This window comes from Podarcis melisellensis (assembly GCF_964234715.1).
Source record: "Podarcis melisellensis genome assembly, chromosome: 2".
Taxonomy (NCBI): Eukaryota; Metazoa; Chordata; class Lepidosauria; order Squamata; family Lacertidae; genus Podarcis; species Podarcis melisellensis.
Genome location: NC_138529.1, coordinates 124,920,379 through 124,945,567, shown reverse-complemented (window position 1 = coordinate 124,945,567; position 25,189 = coordinate 124,920,379). Strand labels below are relative to the sequence as shown.

The following is a 25,189-nucleotide window of genomic DNA, read 5'->3' as shown; positions in this document are numbered from 1 at the left end:
AGTGGATTAAAATGTCCAAAGATTAGGGAAAGAAGAAAGAAGAGGAAGCAGGATTGGATGAACATCATAAGAGACCAGAATTTTCCATTGTGACTTGGCTGAGATTTGTTGAAACAGTTTTTCAAAGGCTTTATAGAAACTGGACCTAGAAACTGGAGAAACACTAATTTGGATTCTTAGACGATCATTATAAGAATCATATTGCACTGTCTGAGTTGGTTAAGATTTGAAAGCTGGGCTAGGGAGGGAGATGAAGGGAATGTGTCATCTTGGTGAAGAGAAGAAGAGTTTGGATTTGATTTCCCGCTTTATCACTACCCGAAGGAGTCTCAAAGCGGCTAACGTTCTCCTTTCCCTTACTCCCCCACAACAAACACTCTGTGAGGTGAGTTACAGATAGGTAGCCGTGTTGGTCTTCCATAGTCAAAACAAAACAAAATCCTTCCAGTAGCACCTTAAAGACCAACTAAGTCAGTTCTTGGTATGAGCTTTCGTGTGCATGCACACTTCTTCAGATACACAGAAGAAAAAGTGTGCATGCACACGAAAGCTCATACCTAGAACTGACTTAGTTGGTCTTTAAGGTGCTACTGGAAGGAATATTTTTTTGTTTTGTCTGTGAGGTGAGTGGGGCTGAGAGACTTCTGAGAAGTGTGACTGGCCCAAGGTCACCCAGCAGCTGCATGTGGAGGAGCGGAGACGCGAACCCGGTTCCCCAGATTACGAGTCCACCGCTCTATGCTAAATACCACTTACCACTGTATGCTAAATACAGCTGGGTTTATTCTGGAGTGCAAATTATGAATAATTGTTGCTACAGATTATTTTCAGACAGAGATGGGAGTTTTCTTTTCAGTGCCTGCCCTGTGGTACACCCTCCCAGCAGATGTCAAAGGAAAAAACAACTACCAGACTTTAAGAAGACATCTGAAGGTAGCCCTGTTTAGGGAAGCTTTTAATATTTGATGGATTACTTTATTTTAATATTTTGTTGGAAGCTGCCCAGAGTGACTGGGGAAACCCAGCCAGATGGGAAGGGTATCAATAAATCATCATCATTTTTTGTATTTTTTATATTTTTAATATTTCCTATTAAGATTCCTTTATTTTGAATTTAGGAGGACACACATAGGAAGAGGAGAGTTGGAGGTGGGAGGGACCTGCAAGGAACGCAGGATCTCTCAGGGTGGGATACGGGGAGAAGAGGGGGTCACGCAGGGGAGAAGTGGGAGAGCCTGCCTTTCTATGGGTTGACGAATGATATGATATATATGATACAAATGCCATAAACAGTATTTTTAGTTTATATCCCCCCTTTCTCTTTTCTATACAATTGTATTTTGTAAGGGTTGTTTAATATTTTTTGTTTTATTTCTCTTTTTTGCTTTCCCCTCTGTATGAATTCTGCGATGCGAAGTGAGATGGGAGCTCTTTCTGAAGCTCTTTCCACATTTCAAGCACTGATAGGGTTTCTCCCCTGTATGAGTTTTTTGATGCAAAGTGAGCTTTGTTCCCTCTCGGAAGTTCTTCCCACATTCGAAGCACTGATAGGGCTTTTCTCCTGTATGAATTCTTTGATGGGAAGTGAGACTGTTCCTCTGACTGAAGCTCTTTCCACATTCCAAGCACTGATAGGGTTTCTCCCCTGTATGAGTTCTTTGATGCAAAGTGAGTTTCGTCCGCTCCCGGAAGTTCTTCCCACATTCCAAGCAGTGATACGGTTTCTGCCCTCTATGAATTCTTTGATGGTAAGTGAGACTGTCCTTCCACCTGAAGCTCTTCCCGCATTCGAAGCACTGATAGGGTTTTTCTCCTGTATGAGTTCTTTGATGCAAAGTGAGCTTGGCCCCCTCCCCGAAGCTCTTCCCACATTCGAAGCACTGATAGGGTTTTTCTCCTGTATGAGTTCTTTGATGGGAAGTGAGATGAGACCTCTTTCTAAAGCTCTTTCCACATTGCAAGCACTGAAAGGATTTTTCCCCTGTGTGAATTCTTCGATGGGAAGTGAGATGTGCACTTTGATTAAAGCTCTTTCCACATTTCAAGCACTGATAGGGTTTCTCCCCTGTATGAATTCTGTGATGGGAAGTGAGACGGGAGCTATCAGTGAAGCTCCTTCCACATTCGAAGCACTGATAGGGTTTCTCCCCTGTATGAGTTCTTTGATGCAAAGTCAGCTTGGCCCCCTCCCTGAAGCTCTTCCCGCATTCGAAGCACTGATAGGGTTTCTCCCCTGTATGAATTCTTTGATGCAAAATGAGCTTGGCCCCCTCCCTGAAGCTCTTCCCGCATTCGAAGCACTTATAGGGTTTTTCTCCTGTATGAATTCTTTGATGGTAAGTGAGACTGTCCTTCCACCTGAAGCTCTTCCCGCATTCGAAGCACTGATAGGGTTTTTCTCCTGTATGAGTTCTTTGATGCAAAGTGAGCTTGGCCCCCTCCCCGAAGCTCTTCCCACATTCCAAGCACTGATAGGGTTTCTCCCCTGTATGAATTCTTTGATGGGAAGTGAGAGAGCTGCTTTGACTAAAGCTCTTTCCACATTCCAAGCACTGATAGGGTTTCTCCCCAGTATGAATTCTTTGATGGGAAGTGAGATGTGCGCTTTGATTAAAGCTCTTCCCACATTCCAAGCATTGATAGGGTTTCTCCCCTGTATGAATCATTTGATGAGAATTGAGATGGGCCTTCTGACTGAAGCTCTTCCCACATTCCAAGCACTGATAGGGTTTCTCCCTGCTTTGTCCTCTTTTGTGTGCAGTGAGACTATCCCTCTGAACGAAGCTCTTTCTTTGACGGGAGGTGTCCTGGGAGCTCTGACGGATGTTCTCTCCACACTCTGAATATTTATATGACTTCTCCACTATGTGGATTCTCTTGTGCTCCCCGTTGTTCTTCCCTTCCAGTTCATCTCCATCTGCAATGAAGAGAGAAGCGAATTAGAGCCTCAGGAGGAAATGGATCTCCAGATCACTGAACAAAATTAATGAATGCTTGTGATAGAGGAAGAACTAAAAATAGTTAGATGTGGGGCCTTTCTATAGTTTTCACTGCCTTGGTTGGCTGGTATTAACTGATAAATTGCTTGGCTTTTATCTGGAATGGATTTTGTTCTGGCTCAACCCTGGAATCCACTCCATCTCCAAGGTCAGCCATCTCTTTGGTCAATCAAATGCAAACAGAAGCAAAAACAACAAGCCTGACGGAATGTTCCTTGTTTTTAAAAGCAAATAAAAAGTGATTCCAAAAAGAAAAAGACAACATACAGAGGCCACCATCTGCATTCAAACTGCAAAGCAGGATCAGTGAGTTGTCTGACATTGGTAAGGCATTCAGATCACAGAACTGGTTTTAGACATTTTGAGCTGCCAAATCATCACGTTGGCCGGGGAGCTGTGATCTATTCCTAGCTCAAATTGCCTGCAGATGACAAAGGAGCAGGCAGGCGGGCAGGTGGGGGAGCCCGAAATGGTGCCCCCCTTCTCCATCTCCATCTGCCTCCCCACCCTCCACCCTCTAGCTGAGGAAGCCCCAATTCCTCTCCGGCTCCATCCCTCCAGGTCCCCATCTCCACTCCCCTGGGACTCACCAGATCTCTCGGAGGTCCCTGGGAGGGAACACTCAGAGGTTGAGAGGAGTGATGCAGGAGACAACCTGACCAGGTCAACCGTCCATCTTCCCCCTTCCATCCTCGCTAGCTTTGCAGGATCCGTCTCTTTCATCCTTCCTGAGGAGTCAAGGAGCCAAAACAAGCTAGAGGGTCCTGGGAGAGAGGAAGAAGCAAAGGGAGCCTCAGAGGCCCTGCAGGGATTTTTGGCTGGAGGGGAAGCCTCCCAATATGTTGGGGGCCCCACCCACAGCAAAATCCCTGCTTTATCTCATTTCTGGCCAGAGAGCTTCCCCTCTTCACCCTCCATCCCTCCATGTTCCCATCTCCCCTCCCCAGGGACTCACCAGATCTCTCGGAGGTCCCTGGGAGGGAACGCTCAGAGGTTGAGAGGAGTGATGCAGGAGACAACCTGACCAGGTCAACCGTCCATCTTCCCCCTTCCATCCTCACTAGGGTTTCAGAATCTGTCCCTTTTATCCTTCCTGAGGAGTCAAGGAGCCAAAACGAGCTGCAGGGTCCTGGGAGAGAGGAAGTAGGAAAGGCAGCCTCAGAGGCCCTGCTGGGATTCTCCTGCCCTAGATATTCTCCTGCCCCTGGAGAAGCACAAATGGGGCGGCCCCTTCCCAAGAGAAGCCACATTTCTATACCTCTCCAGTGGTATAGAGTTGGATGTGGTCAAAAATGAGATGGCAAGAATAAATATTGACATCCTGGGCATCAGTGAACTAAAATGGACAGGGATGGGCAAATTCAAGTTCAGATGACCATCATAACTACTACTGTGGGCAAGAATCCCGTAAAAGAAATGGAGTGGCCCTCACAGTCAACAAAAGAACGGTGAAAGCTGTACTGGGATGAAATCTCAAAAATGATAGAATGATCTTGATATGAATCCAAGGCAGACCTACAAGAAATAGAGTACAGATTTCCAAAGAATAGCAAGGAGAGACAAGAGGGCCTTCTTAAACGAGCAATGCAAAGAAATAGAGGAAAACAATAGAATGGGAGAAAACCATAGATCTGTTCAAGAAAATTGGAGATATGAAAGGAACATTTTGTACAAAGATTACCATAATAAAGGACTAAAGTGGTAAGGACCTAACAGAAGCAGAAGACATCAAGAAGAGGGGGCAAGAATACACAGAGGAGGAGGAGGAGGAGAAGAAGAGGATATCCCGCCTTTCACTCCCCTTCAGGAGTCTCAAAGCGGCTAACAACCTCCTTTCCCTTCCTCCCCCACAACAAACACTCTGTGAGGTGAGTGGGGCTGAGAGACGTCAGAGAAGTGTGACTGGCCCAAGGTCACCCAGCAGCAGCATGTGGAGGAGCGGAGACGCGAACCCGGTTCCCCAGATTAAGAGTCTACCGCTCTTAACCTCTACACCACACTGGCTCTCCAGAGGAATTATACCAGGAAGATGGAGGGCACAAGGAGAAGGGGACGACAGAGGAGGAGATGGTGGGACAGTGTTCTTGAAGCTACCAGCATGAGTTTGGCCAAACTGCGGGAGGAAATAAAACACCTAACAGGGTGGATCCAGTATCACCAAATAAATGAGGGCTTCATAGCTGACAAGAAAAAGGGTTTTGCAATTTCAGTATTGGATGAAGAATTACTACAAAACAAAACAAAAGTAATTTCTAAAATGTATGGAATCTTATTGGAGTGGGAGGATATGGATGAACAGGTGAAGTCGGTAATGATCAAATTGGCTATGGATTTAGGGAAACCTATTCAAGGAACATCATGGGGAAAATTATGGAAGGAGAGTTGGAATTTTACGGCTTGTGAGGCAATAACAGAAAATTTGATAAAGATGTTTTAAATAAGGAAATATTTCTTTACGCCACAGTGGCAGTGAGAACATTTATTGCCCATTAATTGCCAAAAAAAAGAAATAATTCTGACAAAAAAAAGCTCTCTTTGGAGGGTCCCTGGCACTTGGGGAGAGACCATAAATTTTGTAACTACTCCGGGTCAACGCTATCTCTCCCCTTAATTCCTCATGAAGTTTCCTAATACCAGTTATACCATATGCCTTATACCATTTTCTAAAATTCTATGATTATCCCCGCTGTGTTTTATTTAATGGAAATTGAGACTGGTTTTCTAGGTGAATTTTTTTCCACATTCTAAACACTCTCCTGTAGGAAATATTTCATGGAAAATTAGATTCACCAAAAGAACGAAGCCAGACAAATGTAGAAAGGGAAAAAGAAAATTAAGACAGGATGTACCTCCACGTCCCTAAGATCTCTGAAGCCTACATTGAAGAAGGCCTGGGCAGCTCAGAGCAGCCACATCCTGGTTTGAAAAGGCAGGACTGGTGGAAGAATATTCCCAGACAGAACAGGAGATACATCTCCAATGGAGACTTGTGGGTGTGTTGACATCTCAGATGCTGCAGGTGGCGCTATGGGGCTCCCTCAAAATAGAGGTTTGTCCTACAGAGATCTGTATGGAGTTTCAAAACTGATTTCATGGTCCAACAGGGAGCCTTACCAGAGAGGCCACGATCCCAGGATTCTGATCCTTGACTTCATTCTGCAGAGCTCTCTGGTCAGGATCCAGCAAAGCCCAGTCCTCCTCTGTGAAAGGAACAGCTATGTCTTCAAAGCCCACTGGACCCTAAGAGAAACAGGGAGAATATTTTTCTACACATTGCTCTGTGGAGGGCATTGTGCATTGTGAGGGGAGGGAATGGTTGGTTGGTTGGCATCCTTCTGTCTTAGGAGACAATGGCAGAGTGTGTCTTTGGGAGTGAGATCTGGGGGAGAGACATGTGTTGTTGCATCTGGGACACAGGAAGTGGTGCTGCAGATGCAGACGGGCTTTTCTCCTCCCTGTGCTCCCCCCACGTGGGAATGTTCCCCTCTGGCTGCAGCCTCTGGTCACAAAGGTGACTTTTCCCTCCCTCTGAAGGGGGTTTATTTCCTTGACCCAAAGCCCCCTCCCCAAAATGAAGGCAGCATCTGGATCCCAAGGAAGAGCAGAGCTGCAGACCTCCTGCGAACTGGCCCCCTCCCTGGCCTGGCAGAGAGGACAAAGGAGGACCCCCTGCTCCCTGACTTGGGGGTCTCCACCCCCAGGCATGACCTGAGCAGGGACCCCCACGCCCCCTCCCTGCCCCCCTGGGACCCCCTTCTTCCCAGGACACACTAAGGGGCAGAGAGAGGGGACTCACCGGATTCCAGGAGGGGCTTCTGCAAAGAAGAGAGAAGAAAGAAGGATGGGAGGGGGAGGGGGAATTTAGCCATGGAGGACCTTGCCCCTCCCCCTTCACTTCCTGCCCTCTCTAGGAATCCCGCTCTGCTCCTTTTAACCCTTGCCAAGCCGACTCCTCCCCTCCCTCTCCCTGCCGGCACTTTTCCTGCTTCTGCGCCTGCGCCCTAGGGGCTGCCCCCCTTCCCTCCCTCTGCCCCAAGGAGCCCACATCCCACCAGACGAACTGCAAGGGAGACGGGAAGGGGGGTCCATGGGGGGGGGTTACCTCGGCTCTCCCCTCCCCCAACATCGAGGCTCCTGGATCCCGAGGAAAGGCTGGGAGGGTCCCCCTTCTTCCCAGGACACACTAAGGGGGCAGAGAGAGGGGACTCACCGCATTCCAGGAGGGGCACCAAGGAAGCCTTTGCAAAAGAGAGAGAAGAAAGCAGCCTCCTCTCTGCCTGCAGGAAGGGATGGGGGGAGGGAGGGGCTTCTGCTCTGGAGGACCTTGCCCCCTCCCCCTTCACTCCCCGTCCTCTCTAGGAATCCAGCTCTGCTCCTTTTAACCCTTGGCAAGCCGAGCGCCCCTGTCCTCCCCTCCCTCTCCCTGCCTTCAGTTTTCCTGCTTCTGCGCCTGCGCTCTAGGGGCTGCCCCCCCCTTATCTCCTGGGAGGGAGAAGAGGCGAAGGGCTGCCTAGTGGCGGGAGGTGCCGTGGGCTCAGAAATGGCTCCCTCCAGACACCCCCCCAAAAAACACCCTCCAGCTGGGGGGTCTTACCGGAAAGTTCGAGGGCTCTCTTGGACAAATGAAGACACCGACCAGAGCAATTCAGAGCAAAACAGCAGCCAGTAGGCTCGGTCTTTATTCAAGAAAAGACTGTCGCGACAGGACTCCCACCGCCCACGAAGTGAAGCAAGATGGAAGCCCCGAACAAAGGATGACCCTAACTTTTATTAGTTGCTAATCCCCCAAACTACACCCCAGAATTACATCATATTTACATCATGATTACATTAGAATTAGGAGGAGTCGAGGAGGGGCTTCACAGGTAATCCGAGTGTCCTGACACCTGGCCAGAGCTTCCTCTCCCCTCCCCACATGAGTCACTCTGAAAAACAAAGGAGAAGGGCGAAGTTTCCTGCCCCCTGAGGGGAATCCGGTCAGTGCCCTTTGTGAGAGTCCGCGCGGAATACACTAAGATATGCAAGTTATTTTATCCCTGATAGCCTTGTGTCTGAGCCCATCATGAGGGCTATCAAGGTTGTCCTCTCAGCGGGGAAAGGTCGCCGAGTACGTGACTGCTCGGTCAAGGGATTATGGCCACTCCGTCCCAAGTCACCCCCCTTTGATAGTCCTTGTAACGTGCAGTGGAATAAAAGTGGTCCGATGAAAATCCGACATACGGCTGATTTTTGGTGAATATAAAACGGCGAAAGACTTTGAAGTTCAAACCAGCTCCAAGTTCAGGAAACAATGTAACAAGGTCTTGATTGGATCAGTCACGGTTGACTGAACTCGGAAACATTGTATTAGTGAGCTGTCAAACAGGGACGCAGCGAATGCCGGCTGCAGTACCAGTGCAGCCGCCACCAGGGGCGCTGTTCGGCAACGATGATTGGCTGAGGCGGCCGCTGTTTGACCTAGAGTTCAGGCGCCCGGTCTACTCACAGTAAAAAGGGGTGAAGCGGAGCGCTTATAGCGAACGGTTGTCAGTCTAGCGCTTCCTTATTTATCAGATGTCAAAGAGATAAAGAATTACCTGACGTTCAGAAGACATCTTAAGGCAGCCCTGTTCAGGGAAGTTTTTAATATGTAATGCTGTATTGTTTTAATACTGATTGGGAGCCGCCCAGAGTGGCTGGGGAAACTCAGCCAGATGGGCGGGGTATAAATAATAAATTATTATTATTATTATTATTATTATTATTATTATTACGGAAGGCTTTTAGGAGATGACCCTCTAAAGGGACATCTCTCGGGTCAGGGAGGGGAGATGCGTGTATGTGTGTGAGGTGCTTGTGTGGTACACGTGTAGATGAGGGGGGGGTGGTTTCCGGTGACAGTTCCCCCCTTCGGAGATAAGATTGCGAAGGTTGGAAACCGCGCAATCCTTCTCTCCGCACAATCAATAAAAGTCTGACATGCCATACCTAGAATCCGGATTTTGGAAGTTCTTCAGGGGTCCCATTTCTATGGGAGTCGCCTGGGTTCTTGGAGCCGGCAGTCTGTGGGCAGTAGCTGATCGCGGGCGATGAGTCGGAAGGCAAGAGCCGCATGTCTGACAGCACATCGGGAAGCAGTGGATTGCGCAGCAGAAGACAGCAATGTAAATGGTTACAGTTATGAGGATCAGGAGTCCGTTTCCTAGGAGTTGCTTTATCCACCCCGACCCAGGCAGCCAGCTCCACAACTGGGCATCTGACAGTCCTTCGTGTTGGATATTTTTAAGCTCGTCCGTCAGTTTATGGATGTTGTTAAGATGTCCAGTGATATTGAGGGTTTGGTCGGACACGTGTGTGCAGCATTCGGTTCCGACGAGAGCACAAACGCCTCCGGTCGAGGCGAGAACGTAGTCCAAAGCAAGACGGTTCTGTATCGCGGTCTGCCTGACCTCCGTCAACTCCGTCAGGATAGATTGAGTATCCGCATTGGATTCTTCCATGAAATTTAGTAGGATATCCATTAATTTAAGAATATCAACATGGTTGGAGCCGGCTCCATACGCAGGAAAGAGAGCCCGGCCATAAGTTTCGCTATTGGCTGCTACATCAGAGAGTTGTGACAAGTCCTTTGCCCTCCTATTGCGTCTTCTTCCGGGAGGTAAATCCTGGGTGACCCGGACCCCGGGCAAGATCAGGCTGAGATAACATGTACCACGGGAGTGGGGGCTGGCCCATACATAGCCGCGGTGGCCACAAACCCAGAATAACCCTTGTAGGCATGAGTCTATGCGGCCGGTGAGAAAGGCGCGGAAAAAACACTGGGTGACCGGGGAGGGGCTCCAGGAGTTAGGTAAGGTCATAACGTATTTCCATGCAGACATTAAGGTGGGGTGGATGGAGGGATCGCCTTGGTGCCAGAGGGTAATTTTGCCATTTAAAGTAATGTCAATGGTGTACTTACAGGTGCTCTCGCCGATGACTTTGTCATTCCCGCTGAACTTCCGGCAAAGGTCACCTGTTGTAGGTCCAGTTAGGTAGATGTACTGGTGGGTCAAGTTCACAGCAGTCAGGTTCCAGGACTGCACGTCAGCGGAGAGATGTTGTTGCAGGGTGAGAGGTACTCCTAGAAATGGTATGCCACTGTGAAGGTGTGCGGGAGCATTGGCACAGATCCAGCACTCTTTGGTTGTTGTTTGTTTTGCGATTTGAGAGATTAATTTCACATAGGTGTTGGAATGCCAAGTGGACAAAAAGTCATTATTGTTGGTGTTTTCAGATACTGACAGTTCCCCCCTTTGTCGAGGTGCGGTACCCGCGGGGTGAAGGGGGTCTTGGCGGAGTAGGTAGGTGAGATTCGTGGTGAGACCTCCACACCTTTGGGGTCTGGTAGTGTCCCATTCTGCTGGAGGTGTAATCGAGTGGTGCCAGCCTTCGAGGTATGCTTTGCCGTCCCAATCGGAGGCGAGTCCGATATCCCAGAAGCAGCAGTACCTTCGGAGGCAAACTCCCTGTAGGATAGTTTGGCGGGGAGCGGAATCCACTCGTTGGCAATAAAAGCCGTGAATCAGATGGTCTGTGGGGTGATTTTTGTCAGTATAGACTGATTCACCGCCACCATTGTCTAGAAGTGTCCAGTTGAGAGTTTGTTCAGGGGTACCATCGGAAAAGAGTATATAGGAACCATTGAAGCAGTGGGCTCGATTCCAAGAGCCATCTTTGGTGAGGATGAGTTTGCCCAGTGGCGTGTAGGAGGGCGAGCGAATAAAAAGTTCCCAAGTTTGGTGAGTAGAGAGGACAGGTAGTATGGAATGTCGAAGGAGCACACGGGTTTCGGGTAAGCAGAAATCAAAATCCCCTAGGCGGTCTGGGGTCCCTGTTTTTACCATATCGACAATTCCAAAGTCTAGATATTTGTATTCCATTTGTAATCCAGGGCACGAGGCGTGAGTGGTTATGGAGTGTTGAGAAAGGGCAGAGGTAATGAAAAGGACGAGCAAGGTGGGTATCGTGGTTGTCATTGCGAATATTGAGTTGGCAAGTAGAGTTGTCGAACGAAGCTGTCAAATGGAGCTGTCAGACGGAGCTGTCAAATGGAGCTGTCAGATGGAGCTGTCAAACGGAGCTGTCAGATGGAGCTGTCAAACGGAGCTGTCAGATGGAGTTGTCAGACGGAGCTGTCAAACGGAGCTGTCAGACGGAGCTGTCAAACGGAGCTGTCAGATGGAGCTGTCAAACGGAGCTGTCAGATAGAGCTGTCAAACGGAGCTGTCAGATGGAGTTGTCAGACGGAGCTGTCAAACGGAGCTGTCAGATGGAGCTGTCAAACGGAGCTGTCAGATGGAGCTGTCAAACGGAGCTGTCAGATGGAGTTGTCAGACGGAGCTGTCAAACGGAGCTGTCAGATGGAGCTGTCAGATGGAGCTGTCAAATGGAGCTGTCAGATGGAGCTGTCAAACGGGGATGTGTGTTTTGCGGAGTTTGAGGCGAATTGGGGGTTGGTCGTTCTGGTCGGCTGCTGTGGTTATCTCGGAGGTCCAATGGGTTGGTGTGTGTGGTTGGTCAGGTCCGGTCTGTTGGGCCCGACTGGTGCCCCGATCTGGTCCGGTCTGTTGGGCTCGATTCGTGCCCCGATCTGGTGCGGTCTGTTGGGCTCGATTTGTGCCCCGATCTGGTCCGGTCTGTTGGGCTCGATTCGTGCCCCGATCTGGTCCGGTCTGTTGGGCTTCCTCGGTGTTGGTGTCGTCTGCTGGGCGGGCTGGTGTGTCGTAGGGCGAGTCGTCCGCTGTGGGCTCGGGTGGCGATGCGGGTTTGCAGCGGGTGTGGTGCAACCAGGCTGTTTTTTCTGCTACCTTAACAGAAGTTGGAGTGGTTAAAAGTACTTGGTAGGGGCCCTCCCAAGTGGGCTGTAAGGGTACCTTATGGTAGGTTTTTGCTAGTATCCAATCCCCTGGTTGGTATGGGTGGATGTTCTCATCTAGGGGAATGTTTTGGCCTGAGGCAGCGTATTTGTGGAGAAGGATGAGTTGCTTTTGGAGTTGTACTACGTATTTAGTTAATTCCGTTTCGCCCACCTCTAATGGAAATTGGGTGTTATATACTGGGGAGGGTCTTCCGAATAGTAGCTCGTAGGGGGATAGTTTTAGGTTTCCGCGGGGGCATGCTCTTAGATTATGCAAGACTAGTGGAAGGGCATTTACCCATTTGATGCCAGAGTCTTTACAAAGTTTTCCTAGTTGTGATTTAAGCTGCTGGTTCATTCTTTCTACTTGGCCAGAGGAAGGAGGATGGTATGGGGTGTGTAATTTCCATTTAATTCCTAGGGCGCTGGCGACTTGTCGGATTATTTCTGCAGTGAAATGTGAACCTCTGTCGCTGTCAATATGTCTGGGGACTCCAAAACGGGGTATGATTTCTTGAATTAGAATTTTTGCGACAATGTGTGCAGTCGTTTTGCGAGTAGGGAAAGATTCTACCCACCCAGTCAACTGGTCAATGATGACTAAAGCATGCTTGTAGCCTTGGCAAGGGGGTAGATCTATAAAGTCTATTTGGAGGCTTTCAAATGGGACAAAAGCCCATGGTCTGGCCCCGGGTGGGCACCTGGCGGTATGTTTCGGATTAAAACTCTGACAAGTATGGCAATTCTTTACGGCAGCCTTAGCAGCAAGGGCTAGACCTGGGGCATACCAGCAACACTGAATTGTGTCGATAAGTTTTTCTCTTCCCCAGTGGGTGCACTGGTGCAGAACCCTCAAATGTTTGGGTACCCATAGTCTGGGCATTATGAGTCTTTTATCTGGGAAATACCAAATGCCATTTTCTGAGTGAGCCCCTTGTTCTTCCCATCTTTGGATCTCTTCTGGGGTCGCAGTTTTGTACATCTCGGTGAAATCTACATCTGACAAAATTTGTGGTGCCTGGAACTCATTATCAGTAGTGAGGGGCTGAAGGGCTGCTTCCTGCGCTGTGTGGTCGGCACGTCGGTTCCCTGTGGAGACTGAGTCCCTCCCTTTCGTATGCGCCTTGCAATGTACTACTGCAATAGCTTCAGGGAGGTGTATAGAGTCCATGAGGCGCTGTACTAGGGATGCGTGTGCAATTTGAGTACCTGCCGAAGTCAGGAAACCCCTTTGTAACCAGATCTGTCCTGTGGCATGTACCAACCCGAAACAATATTTTGAATCCGTGTAGATAGTAATTGTTTTCCCAGTCCCTAATTCACAAGCTCTGATCAGGGCGATTAGTTCTGCCGCTTGGGCACTGTATTTGGCATGGATAGGTCGTGCCTCTAAAATCTCGCTGTCGGAGACTATGGCATATCCACTTTTCCGTTCCCCTCCCACAACTTTGGAGCTTCCATCAGTATACAGGATGAGGTCCGGCTCTGTTAAAGGAAGGTAGTCTAGGTCGTCCCGTGGTTTTTCCACATGGCGGACTATTTGAGAGCAGTCGTGATGTGGAGTGCCGTCATCAGGGAGGGGTAAAAGGGGTGCAGGGTTGAGGGAGTTTACTCTTTTTATCGTGACGTTTGATGGGCTGAGGAGGATGGCCTCGTATCTATTTAAGCGTTGTATTGTGAAACGTTGGCATCCTTGCAAGCTAAGGAGGGTAGCGACAGCATGAGGAACGTTCAGAGTTAGTTCATGGCCCAGGACAGTTTCCTGTGCCTTTTCTAGCAGCAGGGCTGCAGCCGCTACAGCTCTAAGGCATCCTACGTTTCCTAGTACAGTAGTGTCCAGCTGAAGGCTGTAATAAGCAACGGGCCTATTTTTTCCTTGAAATTGTTGTGTAAGGACACCCGAAGCTACTCCCTTATTTTCGTGCACGTATAGAGAAAAGGGTAGTCTATAGTCGGGGAGCCCTAGGGCAGGTGAGGTTCTCAGTTCTCTCTTAATAGATTCGAAGGCTTCAAGCGCTTCTGCAGACCATTGTAATTGATCCGGGGCATTGTCGTGTGTCATGGCAGTAAGAGGGCGAGTGAATTCTCCGTAGCGCGGAATCCATGCTCGGCAGAATCCACTCATTCCGATGAAACCTCGGAGTTGCCTTTTAGTTTTTGGTAGGGGTAATTTGGTTATTGCCTCAATTCTGTCTGTGGTTAGTGCACGGGTGCCCTCTCCTAGTATGTGGCTGAGATATTTCACCTCCTTTTTACAATATTGTATCTTTTTCGGCGATACCTTTTTTTTTAAATAAATATTTATTCAAATTTTTTAAAATAGAAATGCATAAATAAATAACATAACATTTTCCATCACCTAGTTCCATCACTTATTTGGACTCCCTCACGTCTCCCGCTCCCACTTGCATCTTTGTAAAAAATTTTCCAAACAAATTATCATCTTAATTTCATTTTTATAACCGTTCATTTATCCAGGATCTAACCATTCTTCAAGAAGAGAAAATTTCTTTTAACCTCATTTATCGTCAAATTCAAATCTAATTTAGTGGTGGGCTATTATTTAAAATCTAGCATCCTTCTTAATATTCAACCAAATTACAATGTTTTTGTAAATAAGTCTTAAATTTCTTCCAGTCTTCTTCAACCCTCTCTTCTCCCAGGTCACGAATTCTGCCAGTCATCTCGGCCAGTTGCATATAGTCCATCAGCTGCATCTGCCACTCTTCCAGTGTGGGTAGATCTTGACTTTTCCAATTCTTAGCGATGAGTATCCTTGCTGCCGTTGTTGCATACATAAAAAATGTTAGGTCCTTCTTTAACACCTTCTGGCCGACAATACCCAGGAGGAAGGCCTCTGGATTCTTAGTGAAGGTATACCTAAATACCTTTTTCAGCTCATTATATATCATTTCCCAGAAGGCCTTCACTTTAGGGCAAGTCCACCAGAGGTGAAAGTATGTTCCTTCATTTTCTTTACATTTCCAGCATTTATTATCAGACGAATGGTGTATTTTGGCAAGTTTAACTGGGGTCATGTACCATCTATATATCATTTTCATTACATTTTCCTTCAGAGCATTACATGCAGTGAAGTTCAACCCAGTGGTCCACAACCTTTCCCAATCCTCAAACATAATATTGTGCCCAATGTCTTGTGCCCACTTTATCATAGCCGATTTAACCACTTCGTCTTGTGTATTCCATTTTAACAGCAATTTATACATTCTTGATAATGTCTTAGTCTTTGGTTCTAGCAATTCTGTTTCCAACTTCGATTTCTCCACCTGGAACCCTAACTTTCTATCATTTTTAAACACTTCTTTAATCTGAGCGTAATGTAACCAGTCTCGCACTTTATCTTTCATTTTCTCCAAACTCTGCAATTTCCATTTGTCTCCATCTTTTTCTAGTATTTCCCAATATTTTGGCCATTTGGCCTCCATATTGGGTCTTTTTCGGGCCTTGGCCTCCAGAGGAGAAAGCCACCTCGGAGTTTTATTTTCCAGTAAGTCTTTATATTTTGTCCAGACATTAAACACTGCTTTCCTGACAATATGGTTCTTAAAGGCCTTATTGATTTTAACCTTATCATACCATAAGTATGCATGCCAGCCAAAAGAATTGTTGAATCCTTCCAAATCTAACACATCAGTGTCCTCCAGAAGTAGCCAGTCTTTTAGCCAGCAGAAAGCTGCGGCTTCATAGTACAGTTTTAAGTCTGGCAGGGCAAAGCCCCCTCTTTCTTTCGCATCAGTTAATATCTTAAACTTAATTCTGGGCTTTTTGCCCTGCCAGACAAATTTAGAGATATCTTTCTGCCACTTCCGGAAACACTCCGTTTTGCCCACAATCTGCAATGTTTGAAACAAAAACAACATCTTTGGCAATACATTCATCTTGATAGCAGCAATTCGGCCTAACAAAGAAAGTTTCAGTTTTGTCCAACTATCCAAGTCTCTCTTAATTTCAGACCAACATTTTTCATAGTTATCCTTAAATAGACTCAGATTTTTTGTTGTTATGTTTACCCCTAGGTACTTGACTTTTTTCACCACAGTTAGTTCTGTTTCTCTCTGAAACCGTTCTGACTCTGTATCTGTCAATTTTTTCCCCAACACCTTAGTTTTTTGTTTAACTTAAATCCCGCCACCCGACCAAAGTCTTGAATCAGTTGTAATACTCTTTTTGTACTAGAGTCTGGCTTCTGCAGGGTCAAAACTAGGTCATCTGCAAAAGCTTTTAATTTATATTGTTTCGCTCCGACCTGTATCCCTTCCACCAACCGGTCCCCTCTAATCATATTCAAGAGCACCTCCAGAACTGATATAAATAACAAAGGGGAAATCGGGCAGCCTTGTCGTGTTCCTTTTTCAATTTTAAACTCTTCTGTAACCACATTATTTACTATCAGTTTAGCCTTTTGTTCTGAATAAATTGCGCCAATCCCATTCTCAAAACCCCGTCCCACTCCCATTTCTTTTAAATTTCCCTTCATGAACTTCCAGGAGATGTTGTCAAAGGCTTTCTCCGCATCTATAAATATTAACACAGCTTTTGTATTTATGTCTGTTTGCAAAAGTTCCAAAATGTCAATGATGTTCCTTGTGTTTGCAAATATGTGTCTACCTGGGAGAAAGCCTGCCTGGTCCCTGTGAATTACTTCATTTAACACCTTTTTAAATCTACTTGCCAAGACATCTGCAAATATTTTGTAATCCACATTCAAAAGGGAGATGGGGCGGTAGTTCTTAAGTTGTGTCTTTTCAGTTTCTGATTTTGGTATTAATGTGATGAAAGCTTCCTTCCACGATTCCGGCGCCCTCTTCCCCTCCATAATTTCATTGCTGACCTCCATCAATGGTTGTATCAAATAGTCTTTTAATGTCTTATAATACTTGGAGGTCAGCCCATCTGGCCCTGGAGATTTGCCCAGTTTCATATTCTGAATGGCTTGTTTGATCTCTTGTCGTGTTATTTTACAATTCAGGATTGTTCTATTTTCTTGCGACAGTTTTGGTAGTCCATTTTTCCCTAGAAATTGTTCAATCTCAGTCTCGTCTTGTGGCCCTTGGGTGTATAATTTTTTAAAATACCTCTGGAAGCACTTTCTGATGTCCACAGTGTTCTGAATACTTCTTCCTTCAATCTCTAAGTTTGTAACTGTATTTAGTTTTTGTCTCTTCTTCAACTGCCAAGCTAGCAGTTTCCCACATTTATTTGCCGATTCAAAGGTTTTTTGTCTCATTAATTTAATCTTCCATTCTATCTCCTGATTTATCAATTTAGAATAATGTGCTTGATGAAGTTTAATTTCTCTCAAAGTCGGCTGTAACTTCGGATTAGATCTTAACTTCTTCTCTAATTTTTAATTTTCTCCAAAATCTTGTCTTTCCTCTCATTTTGCTTCCTTTTCTTTATGGTGTTCTGTTGTATCAAGAACCCTCTCATCACGGCCTTGCTTGCGTCCCAGATAGTTCTTTTTTCCACCATGGTGTTCATGTTAATCTCAAAATAGTCCTTTAAAGTTTTTTGGGCCTTCTTAATAATCTCCTGATCTCTAAACAAGTTGTCATTCATCTTCCATCTAAAGGAACCGGTTGGTAACAATGTCATATCCATTTTCAGTGCGTTATGGTCGGAGCAGGTCTTTGGGCAGATTTCCACCTTTCTGACCTTGGGTGCCAGACCTCTGGTTATCCAAATTTGGTCGATTCTTGTCCAAGTCAGCTGGGCTTCAGAGAAAAATGTTCCTTCTCTTCCCAGGGGGTTCTTCACTCTCCAAATATCAATCCAGTCCATATTGTCTGTCATTTCAAAAAAGGTCTTCGGTAGTCTTCCGTCTTTTGTAACATTTTGGCCTTGTGACTTATCCATGTTAGTTGAAGCAACCCCGTTCATATCTCCCATCATGATGATGTTGTTGTAGTCCAGATAATCCAGCATAGTCTCATGCAGCTTCTTGTAAAATTCTGATTTTCCTTCATTTGGAGCATAAATTCCTAATATCAAAATTTTCTCTCCTTGGTGCTGTATTTCACTTGCCAAAATTCTTCCATGTTCATCTTTAAATAGAAATTTAGGTGATAGGCTCTCTTTTGCATATATCACCACTCCTCTCTTTTTTACTGTATCCGAAGAGATAAATTCCTGTCCCAACCTTTTATTTATCAATATTTTTCTGTGGAGCCTGATCACATGTGTTTCTTGTAAGCAAATGATATCCAAATGTTCCTTTTTTAATATATGAAAAATTTTCCTCCTTTTCTCCGGAATGTTACAACCATTTATGTTCCAGCTCAAAAGTTGCAGAGACATCCTGAAAAAATCTGGTTATTCTCCTTGGGGTGATGCTTTATTCTCCTGTTTTTCAGGGTCCAAGGGTGCAGGAACCCCTGGTAGGTCAGGTCCCGTAGGTAAACCCAATCCTTTGTGAAGGTCCTCTCCGTGTGCAACCAAGAACTTATCTCTGTCTTCCAATGTTCTTATTTTGATCTTCTTCCCTCTATAAGTAAAAGATAAACCTTGGGGAAAGTCCCACCTGAAGATGATTGAGTTACTCCTCAGCAGTTTTACTAGCTCCAAATAATCAGATCTAAGATCCAACAGTTGTTTAGGAATGTCCTTGTAAATTTCAATTCTTCTGTCCAGAATGACTAGTGACTTTCCGTAGTGCAGGCCCAAAATCTTGTCCCTCTCCTCCTTTGATCTCAGCGTTATCAAACAGTCTCTGGGCTTGTCTTTCTTTATGAGTCTTCCAAGTCTAAAAGCTGATACGATTTTAAAGTCTTTTTCCTCAAGGTTCCAAAACTTGGAAAATTCTTTAGTCAGAAACTCAGCTAGGTTGGCCTCTTCCACCTCTGGGACCGACCTTATCCTTAAGTTAGTCTCCCTGTTCCGAAGTTCTATCATAGAGAGGTAGGTCTGGTGTTCACCTACTTGTTTGCTGAGTGGTCTTACCTCTTTTTCTAACTCTCCCAATCTTTGGCTGGTATGCTCAGCCAATTTCTGGCTTTCACCTGTAGCCTCTTTCAGTTCTCCAATAGCTTGTGCATTCTCTGCAACTTGTCCAGTTAGTCTATTTAGGCATTCTGTGTTTTGATCAATTTTAGCTGTTTGCTGGTCAACTTTTCTGTCCAAGGATTCCAATTTTTCATATATTTTCTCTAAAATAGAACCAGATGTTCCTGAAGCCATGTCTTCCAATTGTAATTCCTCAGTTTCACCCTCCCCTGCCCGTGGCAGAGAGGCAGCTTCTTCCTCGGAAGGTAAAGTAGGCACAGATGATCTACGTGTCTGTGAGGCTGCAGTAAAAGTTGTTAGAGTTGCTTGTCTAGTTCTCCCCCTCCTTCTTGTGCCACTCATTACAAAGTTATCTGAAAATCAAGGTCAAGCTGAGTTGTTCCCATGGGAGAATAGCAGCCCAGATGAGCAGTCAAACAGGAGGCCGGGAAAAGGAAAGTAAAACAAAGTCACTGCCGTAAATTCAAAAATCCTCTAGGGGGAGCTTAAAAAGTCTTTAGGGAAGAGATCAATTCCTCAATAGTTAATAAAGTCTAATACAATGTCCAGGAACCTTCACCAAAGTAAATTATAGCAGAGTTGGTATTTAAAAGACAACAAAGTTTCCTGACAGTGCTTGCTGGAGTCCCAAAAGTTGCTTCAAGATAGCAAGTACAAATTCCCTCAGAATGTTTCAGAATTTAAGTTCAAAGTATCCAAATCTGCAGGCTGACTTCAATAGCTCAGGCAGTCTCAGTACCTGGGTTTCTTAGTTAAGTTGTAATCCACATAGAAGAAAGGTAGCACTGTCCCATCAAAAGCCAAAAAGTCAGTTGTTTAAAGTCCTTATTCCCTCTAAGGGTAGTTTCAGTGGGTGCCCGATCCAATAGATTGAACGTTTACTCTTTGCCCCCACTCCTCCAGCGCTTTGCTTTCAAGTTCAGTGTCAGCGGAAGACGGACTTCCTGTTTATCGTCTCTCCGCTTTAATCCAAATTCAATAATTTTAAGTCCTCTGATTTATATAGTCCGAATTACTCACGGGTTGTTGCTTTCCAGATCTTAGATTGCACGAAGAAAGGTCAGCGCTCACCGGTAACAGCAACGCGGCTTCGCTCCGTTGATTGCGCCACGACCCTCAGCGCCGCTACCCCCTCCGCGATCCGGAGCCCCTTACGGGGTCCCTTCAACGTTTCGGGGGCTGCTTCTGGCGCCCGCCGGGTCCCAAGACCACAGGCTTCTGCCGCCTGTGGTTTTCCGAGATGGGTCTCCGCTTCGCCGTAGCGGACGACCCGTTCTCAACGGAGCTACCCTCTCCCGTTTAGGAGAGAGCAGCCATTACCGTTCGCGCCGCCTCCGGAAGTCCCTTTTTCGGGGATACCTTGTGTCCCTTCTGTGCTAGTAGGTTAAGGAGTGCTATAGTATCCTTTTTGCAGGATTCTAGATCCTTACCGCAGAGTAAAATGTCATCAACGTAAAGTCTCATGGCTGAGCCTCCTGGCAGAATTACGTCTGATAGATCTTGATGCAAAGAGGAATTGGCTTTCTGGGTCTACGGGGATGCTAAAGAAGGCAGAGCATAGATCTATGACAGAGTAGACCACAGTTCCTTCCGGGATGGTGCTTAGGAGGTGGTGTGGGTTGGCGACTACCGCATGTCGGGGGATAACAAAAGAATTGACGAGCCTGAGATCCTGGACAAGACTCTTGTCGGACCAATTCATTAAGTCCGAAGTAAGGAAGGGCTGATGAGTAAATACCATACGGGGTGGGTCTCCTGCCCTGGCTGGGGGTATAGGTAATGCTCGCAGAGGGAAAGCACCTTCTATTTCTCCGTTTTGCAAATTATCCCTGTTTCTAGTTCTACTGGAGACGGGTCCCTCTCTTCCTCCGTTTAGAAGTTGCCCGTTGAGTAAGGGTCCAAGATCCAAGTTTACTTGGTCTCCTTCTAGGTTTGATGTACTTGAAGAAGGGTTGGGCGGCGACGTATTAGATAAACTTTGGGAAAGGGTAGCAGAGGGTGGGTTTGTTTCATCTTCCCTCAATCCCGCGTTTTGGGAAGGAGCGGCAGCAGTGGCGAGCTGATTTGCTACACCTTCTCTCAGTCCTGCGTTCCCCCCACTAGCTCCTGTTCTGTCCCCTGCCCCGGGTCCTGGCGGTTGGGGGACTCGTGGCTCCGGGTAGTAGAAAGGAACGAGGGTCCTATCCAATTGCTCCTCCTGGGCTCTAATCTCGTCATATGGGGGAGGTCCGGTTGGTTTTAGAACAGGCATTTGATGGGCAATTTGAGCTTGCAACCGTTGAAACACTATGCGGGCTTCGACGAAAATGTTTAGATAGTATAGCTGTTGGGGCCTCTCGTCGGCCAGATAGGATTTAAGAGCTTGTATCTTTGCGAGATTAAAAGAGCCGTGGGGTGGCCACCTGACGGCTGGTTCTAGGTGGTGGGTAAAGGCGACCCAGAAGATTTTGCAAAGGTCCTTTAGCTTGGACTTTGAGAGTCCCGTCCTTCCCCTCAATCCTTTCCAGTTTTGGAGGACGAATTGAAGAGGGGTATCAGAGTCCTCCCTGGAGTGGAAAGGCTCCGCGGAAGCCTTGTCACTGGGAGGAGTCCAGTCTGAATGCTTGGTAGCTTTAGCTCCCATCTCTCTCCTTTTTCCTTTTTTTTAACTATTAAACTATTATTTATTTATCTATTTTAGTTAACGAAGTTCGTTAAAGACAGTGGGGTTGAACACACACACACACACAAGGAGAACGGACAATGGGGGAAAGAAAAGAAAAATAGAAGGGAAAATTCCTTCAGTAACCAAAGTATCCTTAACCAACACAAATTTCTCCCATTCATAAATCACGAATTAATCCCTGGGGATCTCAAACTTGAACTGAAAACCTGAACCACGGGTCTCTCTGCCCGGAAAAACCTAAACCACAGCGCTGTTTACAAGACTAACCCTAGTGTGGGGGCCCCAATTGTGAACCTCCCCTCTACCCTCCACAACAGCCTCCTGCCTAGCCTTCGGATTAAGTTCGGATTCCTTACTGAACGCCTGCGCAGCGCAGTACCAGATCAGGAGCCGAGAAAACAAAGTTTTGAAAGGAAGCAAATGACCTTGCGTTCTCACGTACACGGGTCATCCCTAACAAAGGTCGCCGTGCAGGAGGGGCGGCTTCATTTGCATAAATAGGACAGTAAGGAAGGGTTCGTACGGACGCCTCTAGACGACTCCGAGAGAGGACGTCAGAGAAGCAATAAGCACCACGTTTTTCCCGGCCACGCCCCGAGAGGAAAAACGGGGAGGAAAGGATAGAGAGATTCGTAGGGGGACGCCTCTGGCCGACTCCGAGAGAGGATGTCAGAAAAACAGTAAGCACCACGTTTTCCCTGGCCACGCTCCGAAGGGGGAAAACGGGGAGAGGCAGAGAAAGAGAGATTCAAGATTTAGGTGTAACATTGGAAACAAAGAGAAAGATTTGGCTGTTGTGGAGATATTACCTTCCACCCCCCTCCCAATGTATTTTCTTCAGAACCATACTCACGTCCGTTGATGTCCCTCGCAGATCCCGGGATCCTTTCCTTGGCCGGCTTTACCTCGCCTTTGCTCTCTCTGGTTGGGCTTCTGGTGACGGTTGATTACAGCCCGCAAAGAGGAGGCAGGGAGAGGAAAAAAGGATCCCCGGGCAAAGGTTGCCCAGTGGCGCCTGATCCCCTCTATCTCCCCTCTCACCTTTGCAGGAGAACCAAGTGTCCCTGAGCACGGTCGCCAAAAACTGTTACCGGAAAATCCGAGGGCTCTCTTGGACAAATGAAGACACCAACCAGAGCAATTCAGAGCAAAACAGCAGCCAGTAGGCTCGGTCTTTATTCAAGAAAAGACTGTCGCGACAGGACTCCCACCGCCCACGAAGTGAAGCAAGATGGAAGCCCCGAACAAAGGATGACCCTAACTTTTATTAGTTGCTAATCCCCAAACTACACCCCCAGAATTACATCATATTTACATCATGATTACATTAGAATTAGGAGGAGTCGAGGAGGGGCTTCACAGGTAATCCGAGTGTCCTGACACCTGGCCAGAGCTTCCTCTCCCCTCCCCACATGAGTCACTCTGAAAAACAAAGGAGAAGGGCGAAGTTTCCTGCCCCCTGAGGGGAATCCGGTCAGTGCCCTTTGTGAGAGTCCGCGCGGAATACACTAAGATATGCAAGTTATTTTATCCCTGATAGCCTTGTGTCTGAGCCCATCATGAGGGCTATCAAGGTTGTCCTCTCAGCGGGGAAAGGTCGCCGAGTACGTGACTGCTCGGTCAAGGGATTATGGCCACTCCGTCCCAAGTCACCCCCCTTTGATAGTCCTTGTAACGTGCAGTGGAATAAAAATGTACATCAGTTATATAACATTCAAAAACCAAAAAGCCTGCTATCCCAGCTACCTCAGCCTGGTTAGCCCCCTAAAACTCTGATACCCCATAATTAAATACAATATACTCCCATAGAGACTACCTTACACTGCATTTAAAACTAAAATCGCATTTGGATAAAAACTGCTTCTCAGGTGGCTAGTCGTAGTCCTTATAACCCTGTACCTTCTTCGAGAAGGCGGAAGCTGAAAGGGATCATTTCCAGGGTGCGCACTATCTCTGCAGCTTTCTTCTCTAGCACCTTCTGCAAATGCCTGCAGGGCCATGAGTAGTATGCATGAAAACATCAATGCTAAATTGAGCAGATACCCAGAGGCAGTGCGGATTATTGCAGGGGACTTCACTCACACAGATGTGAGGGCAGCACTCCCAAAATCCCATCAGCACATTGAGTGTGCAATAAGGGGAGAAAATACTCTTGACAAGGTGTATACGAACATTGGACGGGCATGAGGCGCACCTCGGTGCTTCAGATCATGTGTCCCTGCTTCTGACACCAGTGTACACACCCCTCAGGAAACAAGGCCAGCTACAAACACAGATGGTTACGGTGTGGCCTGAGGGAGCCTCTCAGCAGTTGCAGGACTGTTTCCAGGAGACCGATTGGAATATGTTCGACCATCAAGATCTAGAAACTTCTACATCAACGGTCCTAGATTATATTAGATTCGGCAGGTAAACACGAGGAAGGCTATGGGCCCGGATGAGGTAGCTGGCAGGGGGCTAAGAGATTGTTCGGACCAACTGGCAGGAATCTTTATGAAGATTTTTAACCAGACTCTGGCCCAAGCCGCCGTTCCACCCTGTCTGAAATCTGGAAACATTATACCCCTGCCAAAAAAACCAAAGATAGACAGTCTGAATGATTTTCGCCCTGTGGCGTTGACACCCATTATAATGAAATGTTTCGAAAAACTGGCGAGGAACCGTATCATATCTCGTCTGCCAGTAGGACTTGACCCTCACCAGTTTGCGTACGAGGCAAAGAGATCCACGGAGGATGCTGTGGCTTTACATGGTGTCCAGACTCATTTGGAGAAGAAAGGGAACTATGCAAGATTTTTATTTGTAGACTTTAGTTCTGCATTTAATACTATTCTTCCGCATAGATTGGTGCCCAAACTATTAGACCTGGGACTTCCACCGTGTTTGTGCAGGTGTATATTATATTTTCTATCAAACCGTTCCCAACGGGTCAGGATGGATTCCCACGTCTCTGTGGATCTCATGAATATGGGGGTGCCACAGGGGTGCGTGTTGAGCCCACTTTTATATACGCTTTATATACAGCTGACTGTGCCCCCAAATACCCCAGTAATAAGATCATTAAGTTTGCAGATGATACAACGGTGGTTGGTTTAATCACGGCTGGAGAGGGGGAGGTGGCCTATAGGAAGGATGTTGAGCAGTTGGGGGAGGGGTGCAGGAAAAATTTCCTCCTTAGCTGAAAGAAAACAAGAGATTATTGTGGACTTTAGGAAATGTAAATTGAATATTCAGCCACTCATTATTGAGAGGAAGTGTGTGGAATGTAGAGCACTTGGAATCGCCTCCATGGTCCAGGGACTGATCCACCCTGGCTTCCTCCTCGGAGGTCCCTTCAGAAGGAGAAGGGGTCCCGGGTCTCCATGGGGGAAAGCGTTCCTGAGGCCTGCGTTCGAGGCCAATGCTTTCGCCTTTCAGGCTCCAGCCCACTTTCTCTCTGGTGTTTTTGTCAGCTGTAGAGATGGGACCACATGCAGACATTCCCAAGTTTAATAAGGATCCGTTGAAAAGGCTGAGAAACCTTCTTCTTTTGCCAATGAACTTTGCCACTGCATGATTTGTTGGGAACCAGATGCATCCACTCCAAATAAGCTTCTGCAGCGCCTTGGCATTGAAGACCCAGAA

General features: G+C 46.8%; 1 protein-coding gene across 1 annotated transcript in view; it reads right to left on the bottom strand.

Annotated features, from left to right (window-relative positions):
* The window catches only part of LOC309364432 (uncharacterized protein), a 67,732-nt gene extending 60,420 nt beyond the window's left edge, over nt 1-7,312 (bottom strand). Inside the window, exons 1-3 of the mRNA XM_081901697.1 lie at nt 7,210-7,312; nt 3,955-4,128; nt 3,590-3,763 (exon numbers count right to left, since the gene is read on the bottom strand). Of these exons, the coding sequence (XP_081757823.1) occupies nt 3,590-3,763; nt 3,955-4,054 (274 nt within the window). The 5' untranslated portion in view covers nt 4,055-4,128; nt 7,210-7,312. The remainder of the gene's footprint in view (nt 1-3,589; nt 3,764-3,954; nt 4,129-7,209) is intronic.
* Between the last annotated feature and the right edge of the window lie 17,877 nt (nt 7,313-25,189).